Source organism: Marmota marmota, unplaced genomic scaffold, assembly GCF_001458135.2.
Source record: "Marmota marmota marmota unplaced genomic scaffold, marMar, whole genome shotgun sequence".
Classification (NCBI taxonomy): Eukaryota; Metazoa; Chordata; class Mammalia; order Rodentia; family Sciuridae; genus Marmota; species Marmota marmota.
In genome coordinates, this window is record NW_026000206.1 from 10989461 (window position 1) to 11016276 (window position 26816).

The 26816-nt window shown below is 39.4% G+C and overlaps 1 protein-coding gene across 2 annotated transcripts; it reads left to right on the forward strand.

Moving 5' to 3' along the window:
* The first annotated feature begins 101 nt into the window (after positions 1–101).
* Positions 102–26464, forward strand: Glrx3 (glutaredoxin 3). Of its 2 annotated transcripts, none has more exons than XM_048791401.1 (11): positions 102–338; positions 5877–5985; positions 13055–13129; positions 13811–14012; positions 18521–18693; positions 18905–18966; positions 21043–21100; positions 22819–22871; positions 23957–23996; positions 24084–24176; positions 26216–26464. In XM_048791401.1, the coding sequence occupies exons 1-11, from the start codon at positions 259–261 to the stop codon at positions 26264–26266; spliced, it is 996 nt and encodes a 331-aa protein (XP_048647358.1). In that variant the 5' UTR covers positions 102–258; the 3' UTR covers positions 26267–26464. The 2 variants fall into 2 exon arrangements, with proteins under 2 accessions (XP_048647358.1, XP_048647359.1); XM_048791402.1 differs by lacking the exon at positions 102–338 and adding an exon at positions 1587–1590.
* The last annotated feature ends 352 nt before the right edge of the window (positions 26465–26816 follow it).

Below are 26816 nucleotides of genomic sequence, written 5' to 3' on the forward strand. Positions count from 1 at the left end.
GCCCGGACTGCGCACGTGCTTCTCGCCCTTGAGCGGACTGCGGAAGGAGACCCTGGGGTGCGTGGGCGCGAGGGCGGGCAGCTGGGGTGGCTGGACCGCTGTGCTGCCCGACCCGGGTCGTGGGGGCCACGCTATGCTGTGCTGCTGGCGCTTCGCTCCGGTGTCCCTCTCTTGGGACCCTCAACTCGGCCGCCCACCAGCGGGTAACCCCGGCAAGTGTAGTAACCGAGCCTCGGGCTCAGTGCCTGCCTCGGGTGCATGGAGACGGCGAGTGTAAACTGCTGCGGGACTGGCAGCGGGAAGCGCCCTGCGCTGCACCGATGTGAAGAAGTTCAAGTGTGAGTTAAAACTGGTCTTTGGGGGCCGGGGGTGTGGCTTAGTGGTGGCTCTGGGTTCCACCCCCAGCACCAAAAACGAATGAAACAAACAGTTCTTTAGGCGTTTATTTCAGTTTTACCTGCGATTTTTTTTTTTTAAGGGGATAGATGACATTACTCATTGATGGAAGCTGGGTTCTGATTCATCCAACTAACCAACACATGTTCAGGCAGCACAACAGTGAAGGACACCAGAGGTGGCCTAATGAAATTTAATCCTTAAATAACATTTAAGGACTTGTGTGGACCTGTCCTTAAATGTTTTGAATTTACCATTACATTGAGAAGACTCTTTTTTGTGTGTTTCACAATCCTTAATGGGGAAAGTTCAAGTTCATATACTTTTTGGATGTATTCTTGCTTGTGGTCTGCCCTGGAGATGACCCAGTAGTCTAAATTCCTCAAGGTCACCAGGCTAAATGGGCACTTGGAAAATGAAGTGTGACATCTGGGGAAGGAGGGAACCTTTGCTGCTCTTTGTGAAAATAGAAACATTTAAGAACATTAAGTAGTATTCCATGTAACACTTTAAATGAACTTTTCAAGTCATTGCTTTTCAGTTTTAAAATTTGATAGGAATTGAGATTTTTGTCTTGGCTTAAGCCACTTACTAGATGTATATGTAAGTTACTGGAACCTCAGCTGGTTATACAATGGGGATGTTTACACATTTGCAGAGTAATTAAGAGGTTTTACCCATTTTAAAAATACTTGAGTCTAGCATGTGATAGTAAATGGTAGTGTTAACTGCAGATGAAAAACTGAAGTAGCAGAACCTGTAAAAACAGAAAAACAACTGTTGTATTGATGAAGAACCAAGATTGATTATGTGGTCTGAAATCTCGCAAGTGAGGATTTCATCCTGATCTTTCTCTAAGTGTTTTCTTTAAACAATGCATTAGGCATATTGAACAATCAATCCATGAAGATGAAGATAATACTGTTATATATCATCCAAAAGAGGACATTATTTTGTTTGTTTCAGGTATATGTCATTATAATATTGGATGTATAATATATGATATAATATACTTAATTGATACTGAAAGTAAAGCATGATATGTGAGTATCATGGCTAACTACTAACATTAAAATTATGCTTTTAGTATAACTAAGACACTTTTATGTTTTTGTTCTTAACATCTCAGGGTGTTAGGTAATGCTATTCACAGATGTGGGAGTGCAGGGAAGTTAAACTACTCTTCAAAGCCATGTTGGTGGTGATGTAGCTGAAACTTGAATTCAGGCTTATTTGCCTACTCTTCTTTTTTTTTTTTTTTTTAAACTCGTGTGGGCTTATAATATTACAAAGCCTAGTTACCTATTCTAATTTTTAAAAAATGTAATCAGATTGTGATATTTTTCCCCATGGCATTAAAAATTCCTTGAAAATTTGATTTTTAGTGGCTTTATAATATTTTGTTATGACCATTAAAAAACTACATTGTTGAACATTAGATTTTTCCAGTTACTAGCTATGTAAAGTAATGGGAAATTCATATTCATAAATTTTTGTCTTTTAAATTGTTTCCTTGGAATAGGTATCAGCATATATGTGTGGAATTTCTGGAAGATCTCAGTTTTTACCAGCAAGATATGGAAGTGCTTCTCTCACCATCTTTTATCATTAAATATTTTGATTTTAGAAATCCTTTTGTCAATTTGGTGAAAATTGATGTATCAGCTTTAAAAAATTGAGATATCAATGCACAGATCTTCATTGTCAGATGTGATGAATTTTGACAATTGTATGCATATCAGTAACCACCATTCAAAATAGGAAAATAGAACCCCAGGGGTTCCTCTAGCCCCTTCTTCAAAAATAGATCTCTTCTGTCACTGTAGATTAGTGCTCTTGAATTTTCTGTAAAAGAGTCACAGTTTCTGCCCTCTGTTCCTTCCTTCCATCCCTCCTTGTCAGTACATTTTTAATTGAGGAACTTCACATGTTTCGATTCTTCTACTGTCCAGCAAGGACACCTTAGTTCTGCAAAAGCTTGAGTCAGGGTTTATCTCAAGATGACCTTGCTTCAATTCTTTTATTTGGCTTCTTTTATTTCCATTTGAATTATGTAAGTACTGATGACAATTTCAAATCCCCACCTAGGATTTTTTGGGATATAATTTTTTGAAGCAATTTACTTTAGGGTCATTTTTATTTTTATTTTTTTAATTTTTTGCTGGGGAGTACCAGGGATTGAACTTATGGGCACTGAACCACTGAGGCATATCCTCAGTCCTATTTTGTATTTTATTTAGAGACAAGTGTCTCACTGTTGCCGAGGCTGGCTTTGAACTCGCAATCCTCCTATCTCAGCCTCTCAAGCTGCTGGGATTACACCCAGCTAGGGTCATCATGGTTAGGGTCATTTTTAGAGCAGATGAATCTGCCTGATTCTCAATTTCTAACACCCCATCTAAACAAGAATCAGTTATATGGTATTTGTTTCTAGCCTATCACACTGAAGAATAACACAGATCAGGGATATTTTAGTACCCTCAACTTCAGTCATGTTCTCAAGATAAAAGCCTTAAAAGACTGTCTTGATGTATTGTGTCAACATGAGAATTGTAATACTAAATCAACATAGCTGAGATTTTCTCTTTTCCTATCCTTTTTAATTTTCACCTCTTTAGTCCTGGAGCTGACCTTTATGATTGTCAATACTCGCATCATTTTAAAACTGTTAAGTATCACTGTTGCTTCTTAAATGTTTCAAAGCCCATACTGAACACCTGCTCACCCTCCCCTGCTGCTGCCACCATCTGTTGAATGCAGATCATGATCTGCTGGGTGGGGGCCCCACAATATGTCCTTTGCTGCCATAGGCGGGCTTTCCTTTGGAGCCCCTCCTAGACTTTTGTTGTGCAGCCAGCAGTTCTCCCCTCTTTATCAGTCCTACCTGTGATTGCTGTCCTTCAGTTTCTTCCCTTCAGCAGATGGCCTTGCTTTGTACCTGAGAGAAAAGAACTTTAAGCAGCCTGATCCCCTGCTCCTTATACATGACTTTACCCATCCTTTTTTTGAGGGGGGGGTGTACCTGGGATTGAACTCAGGGGCACTCTACCTCTGAGTTACATCCCCAACTGTATTTTGTATTTTATTTAGAGACAGGGTCTCACTGAATTGCTTTACCTCTTGCTTTTGCTGAGGCTGGCTTTGAACTCAACAATCCTCCTGACTCAGCCTCCTGAGCTGCTGGGATTATAGGCACCCAGCTATGGCTTTACCCATTGTTTATTCCTTGGCTCTGATACAGAGGACACTGCCCCTCTCTCTACTCTGGAGGCCCTTTTCCTGCCTCCTTGCAGACCATGCATTCTCAGCTGTCTCTCTGGTCCTCAGCCTCTCCCTCTCCATTTGAATTGTCCCTGCACAAAATACGCATATGAAGATTTCCTTGTATCAAGAATTTTTTTTAAAAGCTGATTCCTTAGATCTGTCCTTTTCTTGTGCATGGTACAAATCTCTTGAAGTAGATTTCTAGCAGCTTCTGCTTTCTTACCTTCAGTCTGCCCCTGCTGCTGACTGATGTGCTTCTGTTAGCCCATTCACATTCCTCTTGGTAATGTTAGTTGCCCTTTCTTGATGCATTTAATGGTTGTTACTCCTTTTTGTGTTTTGTAGTGCTGGGCATTGATTCCAGAGACTTGTGTATGTTAGGCAGATGCCATACTGGTGAACTGTAACTTCAGCCCACTCTTCCTTCTCACACCTCTCTGAGACCCTTTAACCTCCTCCTACTTCTAGGCCTCCTTTCCTTGTCCTCCACTTGGCCTGACTTGGTGTTGGTCAGCCCTGAGGTCTGACCGTGGGTCCAGTCTGTCTCCTCTGCAACATGGTGTGGCTTTTTTTCCCCACCCAGATCTGTAGGTCAAATGCAGATATCTTCACTGAAAGCCCACTAGACTTCTCTCCTCGCAGGCTGACAGCTTTGTCCTAGAGTTCGAGGCCATTGCCACTTCCAGCCCTCAGTCTCTAGCCAGAGCTGGAGTTAGCCTTGGACTTCGCCTATTCCTGGACTGTCACTAAACCCGGCCTCTGACAGCCTCCTCATCCTCCCTGTGCTTCCACTTTCCTCACATGGGCCTGCTCTTTTCTCACCTGTTATCTCATTGGCTTTTATAGTGCTGGCTTCAATTCTCAGCACCTCATAAATAAATAAATGAATTAAAGGTCCGTCAACTAAAAAAAAACAAAAACTAAAAGTTTTTTTTTCCTCTCAAACATTGGTTGTCCTTGGTTCTTTCCTCTATGTAACTTTTTTCCCTCAATTTTTTTTTTTTTTTTTTTTTTTGAGGAGGATAGTGTTTGAATGTAGCATCCTATAAAACTAAATTAATTTAGGTTGGATATGAGGATAGAAATAAAGATAGCTATTTTTGCCACAATTATTTTGTGTGAAAATGATTAAGGGGCTGGGATTGTGGCTCAGCGGTAGAGCTCTTGCCTAGCACGGGTGGGACCTGGGTTCGATCCTTAGCACCACATAAAAATAAAGGCATTGTTTTGTGTCCATCTACACTTAAAAAAAAAAAATTAAAAAAAATGATTAAGGTAGAGATGCATTTAGGCTCTTAAGAACATAGCCAGTAATTTATTAATCCGCTATTCTATCTGTTCATACTAAACTACTTAGAAAATCGTTTGTGGTATAATATTAAAATTATAAGAGGCTGTTTTTGTAAGAGACATTTTTGTTTTTTTGCTTTCAACATTTTATTGTTATTCCTATGGTCACAATCATACCCCCTTTTCCACACAATACTATGTATAAAAAAAGTAAATATGTTAATAATGATATTCACAAACATGGTGCCCCTAATACAGAAATTCCTTAGGAGTCTGAAAATAGAGTTGATTTATAAACCTATTAATGGACATTCAGAACCACTTTATGCAGGCTAGGTTTTTTTTTTTTTTGGGTGGGGGCGACTGGGGATTGAACCCAGGAGTGCATAACCACTGAGCTACATCCTCAGCCCTTTTTAAAAAATTTTTTATTTTGGGGCTGGGTTATGACAGTGGTAGAGCACTTGCCTACCACGTGTGAGGCACTGGGTTCAATTCTCAGCATCTCATATAAATAAATAAATGAATTAAAGGTCCATCAACAACTAAACAAAAATTTAAAAGTTATTTTTTTAATTTTGATCAGTCTTGCTAAGTTATGGAGGCTGGCCTTGAACTTGATCTTCTTGCCTCATGCCTTAGCCTCCCAAATTGCTGGGATTACAGGCATGTACCCCATGCCTAGCTACATGGGCTAATTGTTAATTTAAGAAATATTGACTTGAAAATTCATCCAAAAGGGTCTCAGGCTGTGCATAATGTTCTTGAATTCAGTCTGCTTATAATATACCAAAATCCTACAATATTAAACAATTTAGGCAGTTCTTTTAAAGGTTTTATTTTTGTAGTAGTATTGATCTACATCAGTATTTACTTATTTCCAAAGTTAATATAATTTTTAAGAAGTTTGTTTCATTAACTCACAGGTCCCTCCTTGTGATCCATTTCTGGGCGCCATGGGCTCCACAGTGTGCACAGATGAACGATGTAATGGCAGAGTTAGCTAAAGAACACCGTGAAGTTTCATTTGTGAAGGTATTGTATTTTCAGTGTTATGTGTTTTATGTTGTGGATTTGACTAGATTTTATTAACTAATACAAAGGAGTGTTGTGGAATTCCAAATATTTATAAGTAGCATTGGGATATTTGCAGTAGATTATAATTAAAACTCTTAAAGTCATTTTGCATTTCTCAAGTTAGTATAGAAATCACCACACTTTCCCTGGTATACTTGGATGGGAAGTATCAGGTTGGGCAAAGGCAGAGTTATTTGAGAGAAAGGGCACGTGAGATAATTCTCTGGATAATTGTGGCTTTAGGATAGTTAAGGTATTAACCAGACTTAATTCATGGAAAGGCTGGGTGGGATGTGGAAAAGGCTTCCTGAAGGGTCTGTACTGCCACAGTCTGGCTGGGCACAAAATCACGAGCCACCACACAGCTTGTAGATTCAAACAGCAACTCTTTATTCCCGAACTCACACCAGCCGTATACAAACACGTTCTGGGGAAATCCACGTTCTCTGCCCAAATTCCCGTTCTCTGCCCAAAATCACCTCCCCTGGGCTTCTGTCTCCCAAAATATATTCTGAATCCGTGAGAACTCAAGGGGAACTCAGGCAGCAGGATATGCCCTATTCCCAGCAGGAATAATCTTAAACCTTAAACCTGGAACCTAAACCGGGAACGCCCTAATCCGCCCTGGTCCTTGAGCAAGGTCACCTACATTCAATGTCACTGCAACATGGGGTACACTGGCAAGGAAATTGTCATACCTACTTGGCTAATGGCTCCCAGCACTGTACAGGTTGCTGTAGCCTGGGGAAAGGATGAAATTGCTGTCCTGGACTGGGTAAACGCAAACTTGTGGAAGCTGAAAATCTAACCTGTCCAGGACGCAGAGGAAAGGGAAGCCAGGCAGTCTCTTCCTTACCTCCCTTTCCTCACCTTTTGATGCTGGGCGTTGAACCTGGGCTACCACATACTGTGCCTCTGAGCTCTGCTCTCAGTCCCCTCCTTTGGTTTTTATTCTGGTTTTGTGTGGTTTTGCTTTTGAGCAGACAAGTACTAGGAAAATGATAGTTTTGACTGTGGGTTAGCTCACTTGATTTAACACATTTAATGTTGTCATTGAGGAGTTGGTACTGATTTAGGCATCAAGGCTAAAATATGAGTTGAGAATAATGAATTATTGGGAAGGCAGGCATATGTGTTCAGAAGTCTGAATCCTTAAGATTCAAAGCAAGCAGAAAAACCAAAGCCTTGTTTTTTAAAACCAGAATTTCTGAGTTCAGACTTCACATAAACAAGTATACCCACATGTAGGCTTAAAAATGAAACGAACTATTTGAATGCCTCTTTTTATGTGAATGGAAAACACAGAATTCTATATAGTTGGTGATAATATTTTCAGACAGTTTCTGTAAGATGTTGGCTTTAAATAGGTATTGTACTCTGATGGCTCAAAAATCCAAACAGTGTATGCTTCTCACCCGTGTCTTGCCCATCAGCTCTGTTGTCCCTTCCCATATGTAACTGCTTACATTAATTTTGCATGAACCCTTCCAGTGTTTCTTTATGCATATGGAACAAATATGAATATAATAGTCAGCTTTTTAAAATTTAAGGACTTATTTAAAATTCCAACGAAATGTGTAATGTAACCTTAGGATGTAACCCTAAAATGTCCAATATAAATAATAGAAGGGGACATTAAAGCTGCATGTTTGGTCAGTGATAAAAGATAATGATTACCAGTGAAATGAATGATTAAACATCCAATCGTAAGATTAATCAAGATGATGGTAATTGTTTGAAGTTTGCTTTATGTGTATAGTGTTACTGGTTTAGGTAACACATTGTTCTCAGCTGCCATCTGAATGATTTATTTAAAATGACTATAGAATTACTGCTCACATTGGTATCAGAGTTGGTAGTGAGATTTTAAGTTGTTCAAGTGCTTAAGTGTCTCAATGAGCCAAGATTGGAAGCCCTGGGTGTTGCTGGGTTATTGGGGCACCTGAGCGTGACTGCCCCTGTGGGGTGACAGCAGTGCCAGGTTGCTCATTCTTTTAAGAGCCACCACTTTGCAGAAACTCATTCTGTGGTATTTCACTAGACATTGAGGGCAAATGTAACTTGCATGGAGTTTGTAAAGTAGGTAGTTAAAAGGCAGTTGCTGAACTACAGTGAACAAATAAGAAGTGAAATATTTGAGAAATCATTGGCCTTTTCCAGTAAGAGTCATGCAGTTCATTTTGAAACAGCTTTCTTTTGTTAATAGGGGCTTCTAAATATTTCTAGATTATAGGACTAATGTTCTGCTGCCTTTATCTGTGTCTCTTTTGAGACAGAGTCTCAGCATGTTGTCCAAGCTGGTCTCTAATTCCTAGGCTCATGTGATCCTCCTGCCAAAGCCTCCTAGGTAGCTGGGACTCCAGGGCATGCTGCCCAGCTTTCCTGTCTGTGTCTTCTAATGTGATTTGTTCATTTTTTTTTTTTTTTTAAGATAATACAGTAGTTTGGCATTTTTGACTTGACTTGTAAAATGTAGGGATTAGTTCATTTTTGTCAGTGAGATTTACAGTCACTTAAATAAGTGATCTTTTTACAGAGTCATTTAAATAAGGTGCTGTCAGACTTAGGTGCCCTGACAACCCAAGTAGCTCCAAGGGCTTCCAGTCCTTGGCTCACTGAGACACTTAAGCACTTGGAACAACTTAAAACCTCACTACCAAGTCTGATACCACTGTGAGCAGTAATTCTATAGTCACTTTAAATAAATCATTCAGATGGCAGATTGTAAGGTCCTCTGACTGCCAACAATTTCTTATTTTGTAGGAGAGAATAAAAATATCACCTTAGAAAAGTTAGTTGTGCAGTTTTGGTGTGAATGTTGAAAGGCAAGGCTTTCACACTCACTGTCTCTGAGCCTCTTATTGTCCTGATGAAGACTAGGAAGTGCACTGATGCCCCCTGGGTGCCACAGCTGTCTAGGATGGGTGGTCCTCCAGTTGCCTGAATGGCTACTGTTATCTGGTTGGAATCCTAAGGTGTGGGCCCTACCCAGGCTCTCAGACCTCCGAGGTCTTAGAGGACAGAGATGAGTTGTTTCTGTTGTATAGAAACCTTATGTTTATTCAGAATAGAATTGAAAACATGTCAGATGTCTTTTCTTTTCAAATAAAAGATTTTGTTAGTACTTTACCTATAATGTGCATATACATTTATCAATTAATTAGTTGATAGAATCTTTCAGAATATGGTATCTGGCAGAGGAGGTGAGAAGGAGGAAGTAGTACATGGTGATGAACAAGTTGAGTGCTGCTGGGTATATCTGAGAAACAAATCAAATGGATCTGAAAATGGATTTTTCCCCTGTGGTTCTCTTTTATCATGTAATGCACTGTACTACAAAATTTCCCCAGATCAGACTTAGCAGCTGGCTGATTGGTTAGTTTTTTATGCTGTTGTGTTTCATTTAATATTAAGTTTGTTTGTATAATAACTGCTATACTTATGTCTGATGTACATTATAATTTAAGGTAAAAAGTTAAGGGCATTGAGGAGTTAACATACTGAAATATGTATTTTTTTCTCCTTAAAAAAAGGGGAATCTTTATAGTTTTATTTTAAAATATTTTGAAAATAGGCAACTAACTTAAAGATACAGTTCACAATGTCTAGTTTCTAAATGTCTGTACAATCACGATGTGAAATGGTTCTAATGATAGTACCTGTTATTGAGAGGATATTGAGTCAGTACATGAAACATTTGGAACTGTGTCTGGCCTAGAGTAAATTGTGGCTGTGAACTGTAACTGTTATGCCAGTCTTTGGTGACCCTGCTAAATTGAAGTGAAATAGAGAGAATTCCCCACCTCTGGATTAACCTCATGCTTCCCTGACTTCATTCCTTCTCATGCATACACAGAATGGTTGGTGAGAAGAATCCAGGGCTTGAGATTCTTGGAGTAGAAGCAAGTGGTTTCCACCAGGGAGATTCAGATTTCATTCTGAAAGTGTTCATGTTTGTTTGGTCTCAAAGGCACATATAAATCCAGTTCTTAAAGTGTTATCTTTTTGATTGTAGTAGAAGAAAAGTTAACTGTGATATAGTGGAAAGAAGCATAGATTTTATGGTTTCTCAGCTCTGCCACTTATTTTGTTTGTTTGCTTGTACTAGTGGGTAGAGATCTCAGGGATGCTCTACCACTGAGCTACACCCCCAGCTCTTTTTTATTTGTATTTTAGACAGGGTCTTGCTAAGTTTCCAAGGCTGGCCTGGAACTTGTGATCCTCCTGCTGCAGCCTACCTAGTAGCTGGGATGACAGGCATGCACACTGCTTAGTTCTACCACTTATTAACTGTGTGTCCGTGGACACAGGTTACTCCGTGATCTTCTATATTAGTCAGGGTTCTCCAGAGAAACAGCCTGTAGGATCTATGTATACAGAGAGAGCTGTATGAGAGGGGATTTACTGTGGAAATCTGCTCACCTAGTCATGGAAGCCAAGAAGCTACACCACCTGCCCTCTGCAAATTGAAGAAGCCGAGAAGCTGCTCTGGTCTGAAGGCCCAAGAACTGAGGAGCTGATGGTGTGACTCTATAGTTTGGGGCCCAAAGCCTAAGAACGTGGGGGTCACTGGGACAAGTGCCAGAGGCCAGAGAACCTGGGATTCTGATGGCCAAGGGTTGGAGATGGGTGTCCCATGACTTTGCCTTTTCTTTGCATTTTTGTTTTATTTGGGGCTTTAGCCTATTATGTGGCCCTCACACATTGTGAGGGTAGATACCCCTTCCTCAGTCCACTGATTTTAAATGCCAGTCTCTTCAGAAAATACCCTTGCAGACACACCCAGGATAATGCTTTATTAGTTAAATTTTATTTCCTATAGGTATAATGTGAACCCAGTCAAATTGACGTCTAAAATTAATCACACCTTCTCTTTACCTTGCCAGCTTTAAAGCTAGGGTGATAATGTGCTTTATACCTTTCAAAGTAGGAGGCTACAAAAGGGTCATAGTTTACAGTAGGCTGTCTATGAAAGGTAGCTATTGTTAGTTATCTTTTGAGTTCTTTTGACTGCAGATCATTTAAAAATATTTATTTGTGATTAAAATTGTTATGTTGTATTAGATCCAATATTTTCAAAGAATTTTCATGTTGAAAAGGGTTTAAAAAAGCAAAAAGAGAAACAGTGCTGGGGATTGAACCCAGGACCTTGTGCTTGCTTGCCAAGCACTCTACTGCTGACCTCCATCCCCAGCCCTGCAGAGGTCTAGGACTTTAGGTGCCTTTGACATTCTGGAGGATGTTGTGCCTTTTTCTGTATTCCTATTCCTTGTTCTGTAGGAATTGTTTGTTACCGTTACCTTAGATTTGTTTTCTGGGAGCTGATTTGAAGGGAGGCACTTGTGGTGATCCTTCGACTTCAGTAGGAACAGCAAGTGATTTGCTTCAGGAAGAGCTGTCTTAAGACCTTGTGGGAAACCAGTAGGAAAATCAGAAGAGATCAGATTTTGAAAGCATGTAGGAGTTTGTACGAGTTGGATGCTGCCTATATTTTTCTGATTTAAGACCACCCTGCCTCTTTCCTGCATGGCATTGCTTGGTGATGGGATGTCTGTCTCTTCTGTTAGACTCCAGTAGTACAAGGGTAGGAACCTTTATGGCACTCGGCACTATACCCAGCATGTGGTGGGTGCTCCACAGATGGTAGCCGAAAGGAAGGGCTAATGAGCCGAAGTGACACTGTGGACATGCCCTTGTTTTCAGCCTCTCTGGCATTCTTGTTCAGAGTGCAGAATTGCATGTCTTAAAGAGAATGGTGCATACATTTCTAAAATTAAAGAAAAAGTGTGTTCTGAACAGCTGTCTGAGAAAAGCTTCATCTTTTTTTGCACCTTTTTCAGATTATTGAATGGTTGATGTTAATTTAAGATACAGAATGCATTTTTAAAAATGGAAATTAATTAAAAATATTGTTGCAAAAGGGTGCTCTAAAGAGATAAAACAAGATAGTGGAGCAGCATCTAAAAATGTGTAAGGTGGAAGGCATAGATCACAGACAGATGGCCGCCTCCCTCTGCATTGAGTTTCAATCTAATGGAAATCACCTGACTGGTAAAGCTGTAGATAAAAATAGTATTCCAGGCCCAGTGGAGATATCTCACTCTTGAAGAAATTCAGTGTATATATTTTAAGCACTTTTTAACAATTTATCAATAAATTTTATTTCCTATAGGTATAATGTGAATGTAGGTTTTTATTGGTTTCAAAAAGTTTATATTAAATTGACAGTCATGTGAGATAAAAATATATCTTGGTTTTTCTCAAAGTATAGTTTATAAAGACCTACATAAATAGCTTATAGTAATTGTGTTCTAATTATTTACAAAATTGTGTTTCTAAATGTCCTTCATATCCACGTCGTCAGATATCACATTATATCTTGTTGAGGAGCCTCAAGGAAATCATCAGACAGAGTATAATCATCTTACAGTGAATTTCCATGTATGAATAGACCTGAAGCAAGTAACTTGGCAAGATATCTGCCTAGTGTCCAGCAGCCTTGTAGGAGTTAAAAGTAAAATTTATCAGACATCAATAGTTTATTGAAGAAATACTCCTTTTGCTTCATAATTTGCAGAAGGCTGCAACTGTCAGTCATGATGTACTGCCTCTTGAAATTAGTCAATAGAGCAAACAGCAAGAATTGCTGTGGGCAGAAAATAAGCACTGTAATCATGACATAACTGGGGTCAGTGATTTATGGATTTCAATATAGTAGTAGCTGCATATGATTGAAAATTTACTAGGTCACTAGTGCACCAAAAATTTTATTCACAGCCTCCAGGCATCTTTTGAAATGTGCAACAAAATAAAAACCTCTGAACCTGTTTTGACACTGCAGACTCCATGGATGGCATGCCAGCCCAGTGAGTCTCATTTCAATGTAAATGTGTCGTAGACTTTTCTGCCATACTCTTAAAAACGCCAGCTACTTGGAGGGGTAATACAAGTGAAACTGATTTACATGTTGAAGCAGTAAAAAAGGACCTTGTAATAATCAAGCTTAAATTCTTTTTTTATTTTAAAGTTGGAAGCTGAAGCTGTTCCTGAAGTATCTGAAAAATATGAAATTATTTCTGTTCCCACCTTTCTGTTTTTCAAGGTAAGGATAAAGGGTGGTACAAGAACATCCATCTCTAGTGGGCCATTATTGGACTGTCCATGTTGGTTCCTTTTTACTCTTTCTGGACCCCTTAACATGAGGCATTTGGTTTTTCCTGGCCTTGCACTTTCCCCAGTGGTCTCATTGTTTGCCCTGATGCTGATGAGAAGGGCCAGAGAGAAAAGCCAGGTGGTTACTTCTTAACCAAAGTACAGACCCTTGGCTGCAAATTGTAATGTTCCCTTGTGTTGAATCAGAAGTTGCTTGTTTAGGGCATGTGCCTAAACATTATGAAGCATGTAGCTGGTTCTGGCTTGATTGATGATTTTTAGGAAGCAGAGGCAAATCTTTGCTTCAGGGTACCCACGGTATTACCATAGTTCTTCAGATACTTCATACTTAGTAATAGATGCATCCCAGCGAGTGTGGGAGAAGATCTTTTTGGATGGTTTGACTGTGGTGGTGCAGTATTTTCATCACACATTCTCAATAAAAGGGCTCATGTATTTCTAAATTGAGTGCCTTTCAGGCAGTTGGTAATCAGGTTTTTATTTCTCCAGTAACAGTGTTGACTTGTTTAAAAATTGACTAGAAATATGTATGTACTCGCTATAATTTGAGTCTAAAATCTCTCTGATGAAGGAATGCCACATGTATTCTAAATGACATTTTAAACTTTAGAATTCTCAGAAAATTGACCGATTAGATGGTGCACATGCTCCAGAGTTGACCAAAAAAGTGCAGCGACACGCATCTAGTGGCTCCTTTCCACCTAGTGCTAATGAGCATCTTAAAGAAGATCTTAACCTTCGCCTGAAGAAATTAACGCACGCTGCTCCTTGCATGTTGTTCATGAAAGGAACCCCTCAAGAACCTCGTTGTGGTAAGAAGCTGTGCTTGAGATGGTGTAAGCCATGCAGGTGCTTTGCCAATGTAGGGTGCAGTTGGGGTGGATATCTTTTGCTTCTGTTCACATGCTTGTAGAAAACCAGACAGGTTCTGATTCCCAGGGGCATCAGACAAGTAGATGAGAAGAATTAGTTTGCGTTGTAAACTCGGAGAAGGTTGGAACCAGAAGGGGTCCTAGAAATTATCTAATTCAGCACCTTTGTCTTATCCATGTAGATGGGAAGTTGATTCACCCAAGGCCAACCAGTGGCGGAGTTGAGATCAGGTTCCTGCTGCCATGTTGCTGTCTCTGTTGATGGGCCTTTGGCCTGTGTAGTTTTGCTCTTAACAGCTTCTTTCTTGGCCACCTCCTTTTCTTCACTCATCAGATTCAGTAATTTAAAAATCTGCAATATTTTCATAGTGTTCGTGGGCCTGTTGTGTACTCTTGCCTTCCCTGTTGTTGATGTCTAATGATTGCATTATTTGCCCATTGCTGTCTTTTCCAGTTTATAGCGGCTAGTAATTTAAAGACTCCCAATTCTTGGCTTATAGTACCCTTGTTTTCTATACACATAGATGCTCGTAATTGTGTCCTTAAGTAAGTTTTAGAGTTATTTGACCCCTCTGGTATTGGGTTTATGTTGTTTTCTTTTTACTGTGCCTGGTACAACATTATTATGCTTCATAATTGAGCATTCAATGACTTTTGATGATGCTATTGAGACTCTTAAGAGTATTTGTTTCAACTACACAGGAGGGAACTTATTAAGATAGGTGGCAATAAAATTGAGGATGTAATTGATATCGTTTCTACATGTCCAATGTGACTTTATAAAAATAGCCTAGCTTCCAATATAAATTTCAATTTTAAATTCTTCCCTATATGGTTATCAAATTATATGTTAAGTTATGAAAAGGTCTACTTTTAATCGTAAAGTTTCAAGATAAATTCTGTTTTAAAAGTTGAAGAAATGATTCTTTTATTTCTTAGTTCTACCTAAAAAATTTCCTGGTCAGTGTCCTCCGTTTCAGGTGACACCTTCTCTGAAGGGACTACAGGCTAACCTAGTCTGTCGCAGGATTAGCTAAGGCATCAACAGACGTGTTGCATGAAAACTATTTCTGGCAGTTTATGAGCCCACCTAATATGAGGACTCACGTCAGTCTCATGGATTTTATTCAGTACCTTCATTCCAGTCTGAAGGGCAGTATAACTGGCTATAAAATGTGGCGAACCTGTCTGCTAGTTTTTACATAGCAAACCTAATGCTGTGTTCTCCTCTTTGGGATCTGAATGATGACTTGGTGAAACTGGCAAATGGCAAAACCAAAGCTGGGGGAAGGGATGCTCAGCCAGAAGAGGAAAGGGTGTGCTGGAAGAGTGATGGGCATGGTCAAGTGAGTGAGCTTCGTTTGGCCCTGCTTAGTACCTGGGCACAAGTAACTACCCCCATTTCCTCCTGGGAGTGTTGGGGTAAAGTCAGTCTTGGAGGGCCTTTTCAATGTAGATGTTATATTCAAGCAAATTAGAGGTAAACTTAGAAATACTCATTTTTCTTCACTTCATTAAACTTCATTTATGATAAAACTGGCATTTAAAAGATCACACAAATAAAAATCAAAAAGTTTTAACACATTTTAGAGCAATCTGAAAAACACAGCATTATAGATATTTAGGGAATGAAATAAGTAACTAGGGAATTTAAAGGAAGGTTTTTAGATGCAGATGGTGTAACAGTACAGTTTCTTCTGTTCTAAGGCTTGTTTTATTCTTTACGACTTTGTAACTCCATTTTTAAAGGGCTTTTCTGTTTCCTGATATTTTGGGTGTTGTCTTTCCTACCCAGCAGATAGAATGAGCAGATTGCCTTAGGCGTTGGTTCTAATAAAGTGTCTGCTTAGGATACTTAGAAAGCATTTCCTTTGTGTCTGAGCCCTGCTGCTTCCTTCCCTGGCTCTTTTTCCCCTTTCTGTGTGCTTTGCTGCATAACTTCATCCTGAAGCTGCTTTCTTTTGGGAGCATAAGGCCTTTCCTTCTGCTGTCTTTTTGAGCCTGCCTAGAAGAGAATTGTTTTTGCTCCTTTGTTAGCACCTCAGAGAAGAAGTGTAGGTGAGCTCCTGTAATTAAAAACCAAGTTTTTTTCACCTTGTGAATTCAAGTGGCCACTCTCCTGGTTCGGCAGAGTTCGCTTTGAAAGTACTACGCTTTAGTAACACCGTTTTGATGGCCACTGTAGACTATGGCTACACTTGATTTTTAAATTGATGGCCCCTATCTCCCTTTCTGAAAGTCAGAAAACCATGAATAAATAACATTTAAATTTGAATCCAGGAAGCTGGAAAAGCCATTTCTGGAGCCTGTCCCTGGCTCCCATGCAGGCCACAGCTCTGCCTTCTCATCCTTTGCTGTGGATTCTGCCTGTAGAATCCTGTGGTGTATCATGAGAGAGCCTCAGTTGTTAAAGACTTGGTTGTCCCTGTTCTGTGCAGCTCGGGAAGATAGAGAGGACACTTAGGTGTGAAGGAAGAGTTTCTAGAAGCACTGAGATGTCTGTCTTCTTAAACAGAATTGTTAAGTCTTAGAGTAAGTTAATTAAGTAATTGGGGAGTTCTTACAGCTGTTGAAGTTAGACTTGTAGCAAAGCAGGTGTCTGACCATAGAAATTTCTCCTGCAGTGAGAGTCATCTGCCTTGTTTCAGTCACAAAAGCATATTGCAGAACTATTCTTTAGGGGTTTATTGTTAGATAGTTATTAAATGTGGCAGTTAGGTGTATTACTCATGTCATGAGTAAACATGACTGCAGATAGAAATGGTGACTTTGTGGCAGTTAATCTTTTTTTTTTTTTTTTTTTTACTTTTAAGTATTTTTATTTCTTGCATGCATTTTTCTTCAAATTGTGTAAATATTTTGTCATTAGAATAAAGCTTTCTTACTACTTTATCCATAAGGAAAACATTTCCAGTCTACCACTTTAACCCTTAAAAATGAAATACTACCAATCAATCTTTCTAGTCTGCATGTAATTGCCTAAAGCTAAAATAAAGCTCTTTCTCAGCCAGTTACAGTAGAAATGAGTTAATATATTGGCAGCAGAATAACCATCAGCAATCAGCCGTTAGCTGTTTACTAATGAACTCCCAGATGAATGAAAAAATTTCAGAATCAGTGTTTTACTGCAGGCTGTACATGAACTTAACACTTCTGTTGTAGGAAAAGAACTTATAGCTGTACAAATAAATACTAGTGCTTCATCTTCAACAGCAGATCTGGAAAATGAATCTCAGTTGTAGATCTGTTTTAATACTAAACATGCTTTTGGGTGATATCAGGTTAAGCTTATCTTTCAGTTAATCTTATGCTGAATATTATGATTTGATTTGATTTGAAAATAATTGCAAATGCTGTTAAGTCTTATAGGAATTTTGAATCTGAAGAATAGGTTATTTTCTAGTGAGTTACGACTATGTTTGGAAAGAAGAATGATGAGATGTGAAAGCGTAGGGTGGCTCAAACTAGGAAAAAAGATTGGTAAGAATTAGTTTATGGAAAGAAAAATATCCTTTTTTCAGACTGGACTAACAGGTTTATAAAAGACTGATTCACACTCTTATTCTTCAGTACTAATGTTATAATAAGATGATGATGTCAAGAAAGTACAGAACAGAAATGTGTCACAAAAGTATAATAAAATCATGGAACATAAAATTGTCACTACAGTGTAGCAAAGAAATTACATTACACACTTTAGGGAATGTAAATAGTTTTAGAAAAGAAACTGTCAAGTGATGACATGAGATGAGAAAGAACACTGTCAATCTATTGACAGTTCATATATAATGACAGAGAAGATGGCTTTAAAATTCAATGTGCTGTGCCCATTTCAGCTTGAGAGAGAAGATGTCCCTCCTTGATTTCTCATCTGTCTTTAGAGATGTTGAGGACTGAGAACTGCTCAAGTGGGCACTCAGGAAGCAGGAAAATGGCAGTGGAAATACACAGTTGGGTTAAAAATAACTGCTGTCTTGAGTTTTTCCTCTAGCTAGAGCTGACTCTCCTCCACTCTCAGCATGGGAGAGTGGGAGGGGCTGTTCAGAAGTACTGGGAGGTGGCTGTCCAGGGCCTTCTGCCCTCCGGTGGATGAATGGTGCCAGAGCTTCAGAGCTCTCTGCTCTTTAGCCACTAAATTTCCTTCCACAAAAAATGTTCCTAATGGTAAGAGCAACTTTGATTAATACACATCCATTTTTTTTTTTTAAAGCTTCCAGTTGTGTTAAAGAGTTAAGTCATATCTGAACATGTGTGGTTCAAGGTCATATGAGAGTTGCTTGGGATGTATCTTCTCTTCACATATTATTCAGCTATGCCAGCTAAATCACTGGCAGAATAAAGGCAGGCATCTGTGTTCACTGGGTGATATGTACTCTCAATTAATTTATAATCGTGTTTATGTATATGAGAGACATGCTAAATTCTTTGTTTTCTTTTTCTGTATGCAGGTTTCAGCAAGCAGATGGTGGAAATTCTTCACAAACATAATATTCAGTTTAGCAGTTTTGATATCTTCTCAGATGAAGAAGTTCGGCAGGGGCTCAAAACTTACTCCAATTGGCCCACCTATCCTCAGCTCTATGTTTCTGGAGAGCTCATAGGAGGCCTTGATATAATTAAGGTGAGGATTGAGAAATCTGTACCTTGTAAAGAAATTCCATTTAGAGCATACTTATAATTAGTCTAAAGTACACATGAATCTCTGCATTTACTAATATCAATTTGGAATAAAAGTATCTCTGAATAGGTAATTGATCAGTATTATGGTGTGATGGAGATTTATGTCATAGTAAAGGTTTCTTAAACTGATGTGTATGTTATGTTTATTTCAGGAGCTAGAAGCATCTGAAGAACTAGATACAATTTGCCCCAAAGCTCCCAAATTAGAGGAAAGGTAAGTGTTATAGAAGTTTCACAGAGTCTACTCTTACTTTAAAAATATTTTTAAATCCTGTTTTTGCGTTGCTTTTCCTTTAAAGAAATCAAAGATTTGATGTTTGCCTGCCAGGGGTCATTGTTTGCTGTCAAACTAGTTAAACAGACTTGGGAAACTCTAATTTGAACTGGAGAAGCATTAGCAACAGTTTAGTGATTGCTTAGATATTCTTTGCTCTTCTGGAAAGTCATGGTTTCAGGTGGATTAACCAAGTTTTCTTCCCTCCCTGCATTTGGAGCCAGGATCCTGTTATTTGGTTCTTGCCTGAGGATGTCAACACAGCACTCTTGTTTAGAACCCTGAGTGTGTGCAGTGTGAGAAGCTGATGTTGCATATGTGTTAGACTTCCCATCAGACCCTGGATACATCTCATTGCCTTTCTAACTATGACACCTTAAAATCCAGCAGATTTTGGAGCTGGAAAACTTTTCTCTATTTTATGGAGGATCTCAGTCAACTTTAGAAGAAACTCATAGAAATTTTGGACTTTGGTATGTAGGGAGAATTAAAGGGACTTTTATTCAGATACAGATGGATTAATGTAGAGGTTTAAAAAGGAATTGATTTTGAAATACATCAAGTCAGCCATTTGCAGTTGGGCTTGAGTTTGTAAAATAAACCTCCCTCTTAAAGTTTTCTTATCATTTAATATTTTGAAAATTTCTGCTAGTGTTTAATAATAAATACCTTGTTCATTTGTGCTTGAGTAGTAAAGTGGTCCTCCGTGGGTAGTAGGACTGTATTAATGCTCCGTGGGTGTCCATTTGACCCTTACTGCTTGTTTTCTCACAGCCAGCACCCTTCCTGCCTTTTTTTTTTTTTTAAGTTTTGTTTATTTATTTTTTAAGTTTAATTGCCCTTCTTGCCTCTTAATGAGAAAGTGGTGTCCTTTTGTTGACCACACGGTCCTCACTTGTTCTTTCCTATAGTGTGGTGACGCCCTTGGCTTGTGGCAGCTGTAGCCTCTGAAGACAGCTGTTCTTTTATGTCTAGATTTGCTGTTCAGTACCCATTTTCCTTCTCAAATAGATGCTCATTGCTGTTTATGCTCTTTTGTCCACTGGACCTTCCGTTTTCTGAATGCACTGCTTCTAAATCTCCTGTGCTTTAGACACAGACAGTAACTGGCCAGGATTATATAGACCAGCAGAATTTAGTGTATTTTGAATAGTAATTTAAAGAGTACCTCGTGAGCAGAGTTTGTGGGCTTGTGACGTGTTTTGACAGTACAGAGTGGTCTGGGTGAGTGATGCGGGCCAGCGTCCTGTTTCTGCATCTGCTGCTGTGTCTGAGAATGGGCTAGACTTCATTGGAGGTGAGATGATGTGGCCGTGTTCTTGATCTGTGCATTTCTTTGTGACTTTTCTGTAGAGAGATTTTGAGCTGTGGATTAATTACCCTGTGGCACCAGTGGAGTGAGAATATGGTGGTGTGACCCATTGTCCCCACGCTGACTTAGAATTTCTGAGATTTGTGTGACTAAACTTTGGGGCTAACTACAGATGATTAAAGTTCCTGACAGGAGTTAGGTTATTTGGTTTGAAAGGTGGTATAAAGTCATTATTGCATTGGTTTTTTAGCAGCTAGCATTAGTCGATGTTCTAGGATTTAACACTTTCATCCTCTAGCCTGCCCTGTGAGCCTTAGGAGTGCAGAACTCTGCAGAGTTGTGAGACATAGGGCTCGTGGATCTAGTTCTGGAAATTCTGCCCAATAGATGAGCCCCCCCTATTGAATAATTCCTTCCTGACTTGGTTATTATTATTATTATTTTTTTTTAGTACTCTGAGTTGATGGGCTTAAATTGCAACTTGAAGGAACATTCGTTGCCTAGGAAGCCATATTGTGTTTTACAGTGGCTCAGGGAGAGCGTGAAATAAAGGAAAATGTCAGTGCATTTGTTTGTTTAATACCACTCAAAGCTGTGAACTATCATCCTGCTATCCCTCAAATACGCATGTTACTCATGATGCAGAGCAAAAGTGGTGTTTAATAATTGAGCTGAGCCATTTTATATCAATTTTCTCTCTTCAGGCTTAAAGTGCTGACAAATAAAGCTTCTGTGATGCTCTTTATGAAAGGAAACAAACAGGTAAAGAACTCAAAAATGGTTTTATTTGTAATTTCTTTTGATGTTAACATCTGCAACAAGGGGACAGTTAAATCTTCTTCTCCTAGCTTTAGCTAATGAAGCTGTAGCACTATCAGGAAGTTATCCAGGCCTTAATTGGTGCTTATGGAGATCAAGCAAAGTAATCTACATTTTGCTTGACTTTATCATCAACATCTCAGCAGGGTGCATTTCTTTCTGCTGCCAAACTTTGTCAGCTAACATGGTCAACACTGTTTTAACACTTGCCAGTCTGCTAGTTGCTGTCCCATTACCCTTTGTTTGAGTGTGTGGGCTGCTTTGGTGTACTTTGTGCGGGGAAGCTGGTAGTGCTTGGGTTCTTACAGTACAAGTGTCCATGGTGGGAAACAAACCCTGGCTTTGGTGTGTGTGCTCCTCATATGTTTGATGAATGAGTAATTCTCATTTATAATGAGATGGTTCTTGTAGTATCTTTGATGAAAATACATATTAATTTTGCATCATTTTGAATATCAAGTTTGATAGATCACTGCCACGGATGGCTTGAGTAAAACTAATTAACTTTTGGATTGGGATTAAGATGGTAATTTCCCCAGACTAGCCATTGCATTTATATTGTATTTTACCGGTTTTGTAGCAATTGAATCTGTCTTAAATTTCCTGAATTCTCAGCCAGTCATTAGGATAGGCAAAGCTGAACAGGGTTTGGCTTACATGGAGGTGTGGAAATTACCACTGTGCTAGCTGAGGCTGACAGAGTGAGGAAACTGCCCAACACATAGGACAGGACACCTTGGGCAGGTGACTCAGCCATAGAAAGCTGCTTTGCCCCTTGTAAATGGGCTTCACAGGACTGTTTTGAGAGTCAGGTCACCATAAGGAATATGAAAGCTAATATTACAAATATAATGAAACTCATTAGTTAACACAACTAATTAGTTAATATAACGAAAGTAATAACAGCAAGGAAGATCATAGGAATTTTTAGCATGTTGAAATCCATGCTATGTTAGGATCTAGATTCTTTCACTGGTTCAGTGTATTTGTTAAAAATAAATGGAGGAAATGAATAACTCCTAGTAATGATAAAGCGGCATCCCCCCCCCCCCTTGAGATTATTTAAAGTAGATTTTTATTCTCAACAGTCCTTTTTTTTCTGGAAGCCCAGAAAGAATTCATACATTTCAGAAACACTATTGTTGGAACTTTTAAAATGTTTTATGTGTATCAGTTTTTTTCCACAAGATTGTTAGGATTTGGGGTCCTGTGGCATGAAAAAAAAGCATAAGATTTCCATAACCACCCCCAAAATTTGATGCCATATAATGTAAAGATAAATTTTTAAAATGGGGTCAAAGTTGGGAACATGACAATGATTATTTTAGTTATTGCAGAAAGGTTAAGTGTGTTCAGATAAATCAAGTAAGGAAGAAATTCTCTAGAAGGTCTAGACTTGATTCAGGCACCTTCTAACCACACAGACCATGAGCCACTAAAGCACATGTCACCTTATGAGGCTGCATGCCTGAGTAGGTCTATGGGCTGTGTCTGGGAAGATGTCTAGAGGGTCAGTGCTTGAAGGAGAGGGCTATGAAGAGTCACAGGAGCCGAGCAAATGTCGTGGCCATGACATTGGACAAGCGCTGCATTGATTGACAAAGCATTAGCTTTGATCATGACAATTGGGACATATAAAAAATGTAATTTTTTAAATTTAGGAAGCAAAATGTGGATTCAGCAAACAAATTCTGGAAATACTGAATAGTACTGGGTATGTAAATCTTGTTTTCAAATGGTGTATTTAAAAAATTCTAACTTTAGTTCTGCCACTAATGCTTTTCAGTTTTAATGTCTGGATTTGTTCATACTTTTAAAATCTATTTATTTTTGCTATAATGTTTTATGAATGCTTTAACTTAAGACCAAAGTAGAACTTTTTGGGCCAGTGTTCTCACCATGCGTAAAGATAGGACAGGGAGAATATTATAGGTTGTTTTAAAATTTTCTTTTAAAAAAGTTGTACTTTCTAAGCAACACATGAAACTGATGGGCACACATAAGGTCCATCACCAGGATCTGAGAGGGGTCCAGTTGAACTTACATTGCAGCACCTCTTCTTCTGATGTGCTCCGTGGTGAAGCTGCCAGGTGAGAACACTGCCGTTGACTTCTGTGGTTCAGAACAAAACCACTTACCTGGAGATACGTAGCAAATATTCTGTTGGGCTTGTCAGATGCTTTGCTTACTTTTACTTCTCTTCCTTGTTTCACAATTGCTTTTTTAAAAAATTATAATTTGTATTTAAATCATAGCTTTAAATAGATTATATTAGCCTACCCTATGAAGTTATAGGGAAGGTAATCTTAAATACTTCAGCATTCTTTAGCAGGATTAAAAGCTTAGACTGAATGTAATGTTAGAGGCAAAAAGAAAAATGGTTAATTTCTTCAAATTATCGTGGCATTTTATAAAGGAAAATATGGTCAAGTTAGCGTAATTATTACCTCAGGCCCACTCTGTCTTCCCCCTTTTCCTGGGCCTGGAGGGGAGGCTGGCTGGTTTTAGGTCTTTTTTTTAATGACCCCTTTCTTTGTTATTTACGAACATTTTTCTAACCCTGGGTCTGACCCTTTATTGTCTAGAGAGAGATCCAGGTAGATCTGTGTCCTGTGGTGATTTGTTCTTTGTCATCCCTGGCAGATCTAAGAAGTGAAACAGTTTCCATTGGCCTAGAACTTAGGGCATTTTGTTAGCAATATCTACTTTTCTTGACTATTTTTAAAACGCCAAATAGGTCTTATAATTTTTTTCTTTTACAACTGTATTTCCTGTTAAAATGTTCTCTCCTTTTTGTAGTGTTGAATATGAAACGTTTGATATATTGGAAGATGAAGAAGTAAGTTCTGGGGTTTCTGTTTTGTTTTTTGTTTAGCTTTCATTGTAGATGTTGTAGGAAGGTTTCAGGATTATGTTTTTTCTTTAGGTTCGGCAAGGATTAAAAGCATACTCCAATTGGCCGACATACCCACAGCTGTATGTGAAAGGGGAGCTTGTTGGAGGATTGGATATTGTTAAGGTAAGGACTCTCTATCCACTACCCTCCAGCACTGATAAGTGGGACACGTTTGAAAACCATCATTGCACATTGAATGGAAACTTTGGGGTTGTCGGACTCCTCTTTTCTCCAGCCTCATAGTCTGCCTGTTCTGGACTAGTACTTCTGTTTTGGAGTGTATAATGTCTCATCCTTTTCATAGTCTCTGCTGCTTCAGACTGTTCTCATCCTCTTCTTCCTGGATTAGCCAGCGATTTCCTTCCCTGTTGCTCTGGGCCTTCTATAGAACCTCGTCAGCTCCCATCCAGCTGCCAGCCAGTATCCAAACTCTCGCTTGGCATTCAGCGAGCCCTAGACTGTGGCCAGGCTTAAAAAAACCATAGTGCACTAAGTCCATAGAGCTTTCTTCCATATTTTCCTGCTTTTCAGCATTTCTTCACCTTTGTCCCCTTGGTTTTGGATTTTCTTTCATAGTCTGTAATTAAACTTGTTTTCTTTATCCTGTAAAACTCACTGGTCTGTAAATGTCTGGCTCCCTCCAGCTAGAGACATTTGCTCCTATTCCTGAAATTTTTGTGCCTCTTTTTATGTTGTCATGATTTTCTTCCTGCATTTTCTTTATCCTCCCTCATTTGTTCATGGTGCGTGAAGATGAGGCAGGAGCCTGGAGGCCCAGAACTGGCCCTGCCCTGCGCACCACAGTGGCTGCAGATCACTGGCCTCAGTCAGATGTTATTACTCTGTAACTGTTGGATGGTAAGCATGTTGAGAGGTTCCTCTTGTACTCTCTGAATCCCTTCTGATGCTCTGTGTACTTTAGGAGCTCAGCAAGTGATTGATGGGTACACTAATTTTTGGCTTGTTGGATATAACTTTTCTTACATTCAATGTCTAGAACTTAGGGCAGCCCCACATCTAGCACCTGTGTGCTGCACAGCTCTGTTGATTAGCCCACAACAATAAAGGGAAGCTGCAGATTTGACACCCTGAAACCTTCTACCCTGCTGCTGCCACTCTGGGAGGTGGCTGTGGTAGGTCAAGTGGAGGGCCAGCTGGAATGCTGGTTCCTGAGAAGCTGGGACTGTCACAGAAGGCGGGCTGCTGAGCTTCCTCCAAGGCCCAGACTACCCTCAGGCCTTCCTCCTGCTTGCTTTGTTAGCAAGTCTTCTCTGTCAGATCTCTGATTTTTGAAGTGGAAGACAACTAATAAGAAGTGCTACTTCTGGTCATATTGTGAAGGGAAGGTTTTTAGCATGCACTTTCATGACGTGGAGGAACCCCATCCCAGCTGAAATGGCACTAGTGCACGTTTACAAAGCCAGGGCTTTTGAGCACCTTGTCTGTGGGGCCTTCATATGGAGGTTGCATCTGTTCCGGCTTCTTTTCTTGCTGAGTGCTGCAGCCATGATGGCTCTGAAACACATTAGTGAGGTAGTTTTGCTGATCTCGTTCCTGGAGGAAAAAAATGTTTAACACTAGCTTTTGGATAACCCTAAAGCAACAAAAATAGACCTACATTTTTCATTTTACATGCTTGCATGCGTAAACACACACACAGGGCCATCTGCACCTGCGGTTTTCCATATACAGATTCAACCAATGGAGGATTGAAAAGTATCTGGGAAAAAAAAAAGCATCATATTGATCACGTCTAGACTTAGTCCCCGTTGTTGTCATTCTCTAGACCATTCAGCACAGCAGCTGCTTATGTAACACTTCTTTGGCATTAGGTATTATAGGTCATCTGGAGATGACACAGGTCGCATGGGAAGGTGTGGGTGGCTGTATGTGAATACTGTGCAGTTCTGTGCAAGGGACTTGAGCATCCATGCTTTCTGGCGTCCTGGGAGTCCTGGAACTGCTCCCCTGTGCATACCAAGGAACGGCTATATTCGGTTTTTGTGACATAATGTTTAGTTTGAGAATGTTGAAAGACTTGGGGTGTAAATGCAATAGGAGTTCCTTTTTGTTCTCAGATGTTGATGAAAGCTGTGACTTGCAAAGATGTTTTCATTTTTTATATGTGCATTTACATTATTGTTACTTTTTTTTATTTTTAGGAACTGAAAGAAAATGGTGAATTGCTGCCTATACTGAGAGGAGAAAATTAACAAGTGTGGTGCCCAACTATTATAAGAAATATTTAATTACAGTGGAGCAGTTCATGATTTAGTCCTCAGAAATGGACTAGGAATAAAAAATGCTTCTTACTCAGTTATGCTTTGTGCATCTCACAAGGTTGTACTAAATAAATATATGTTACATTTTTTCCACCAAAAATAGAATGCAATAAACATCTTCAATTAAAATAAGTGTGTAAAAAGGTGTATTTTTGTAGGGATGTTAACCATGTAGTTACTGTAATGAGTCCCTTTTAAATCTCTCTTTCTTAACATGTGGGCTTTTGTAGCTGGAGGAATATCAGTATTGAGAATTTGAGAGCTGTGCTGTGCTCCCTCCCCATCAGCCTTTGAGCAGCTCACATACCAGCCCAGCAGCTCCCCTCACTGGCGAGCGTTCTCTCTGCAGCTTTGGGAAATTGAGATGAAATCCTTTTGCTGGCATCTGAGCCCCGCACTGTGACAGCGTGGAGGCAGTACAGGAGGTCTGCTTTCAGACCCCCTGGTCAGTTCAAGGGTGCACACCAGGCACATTCAGGAG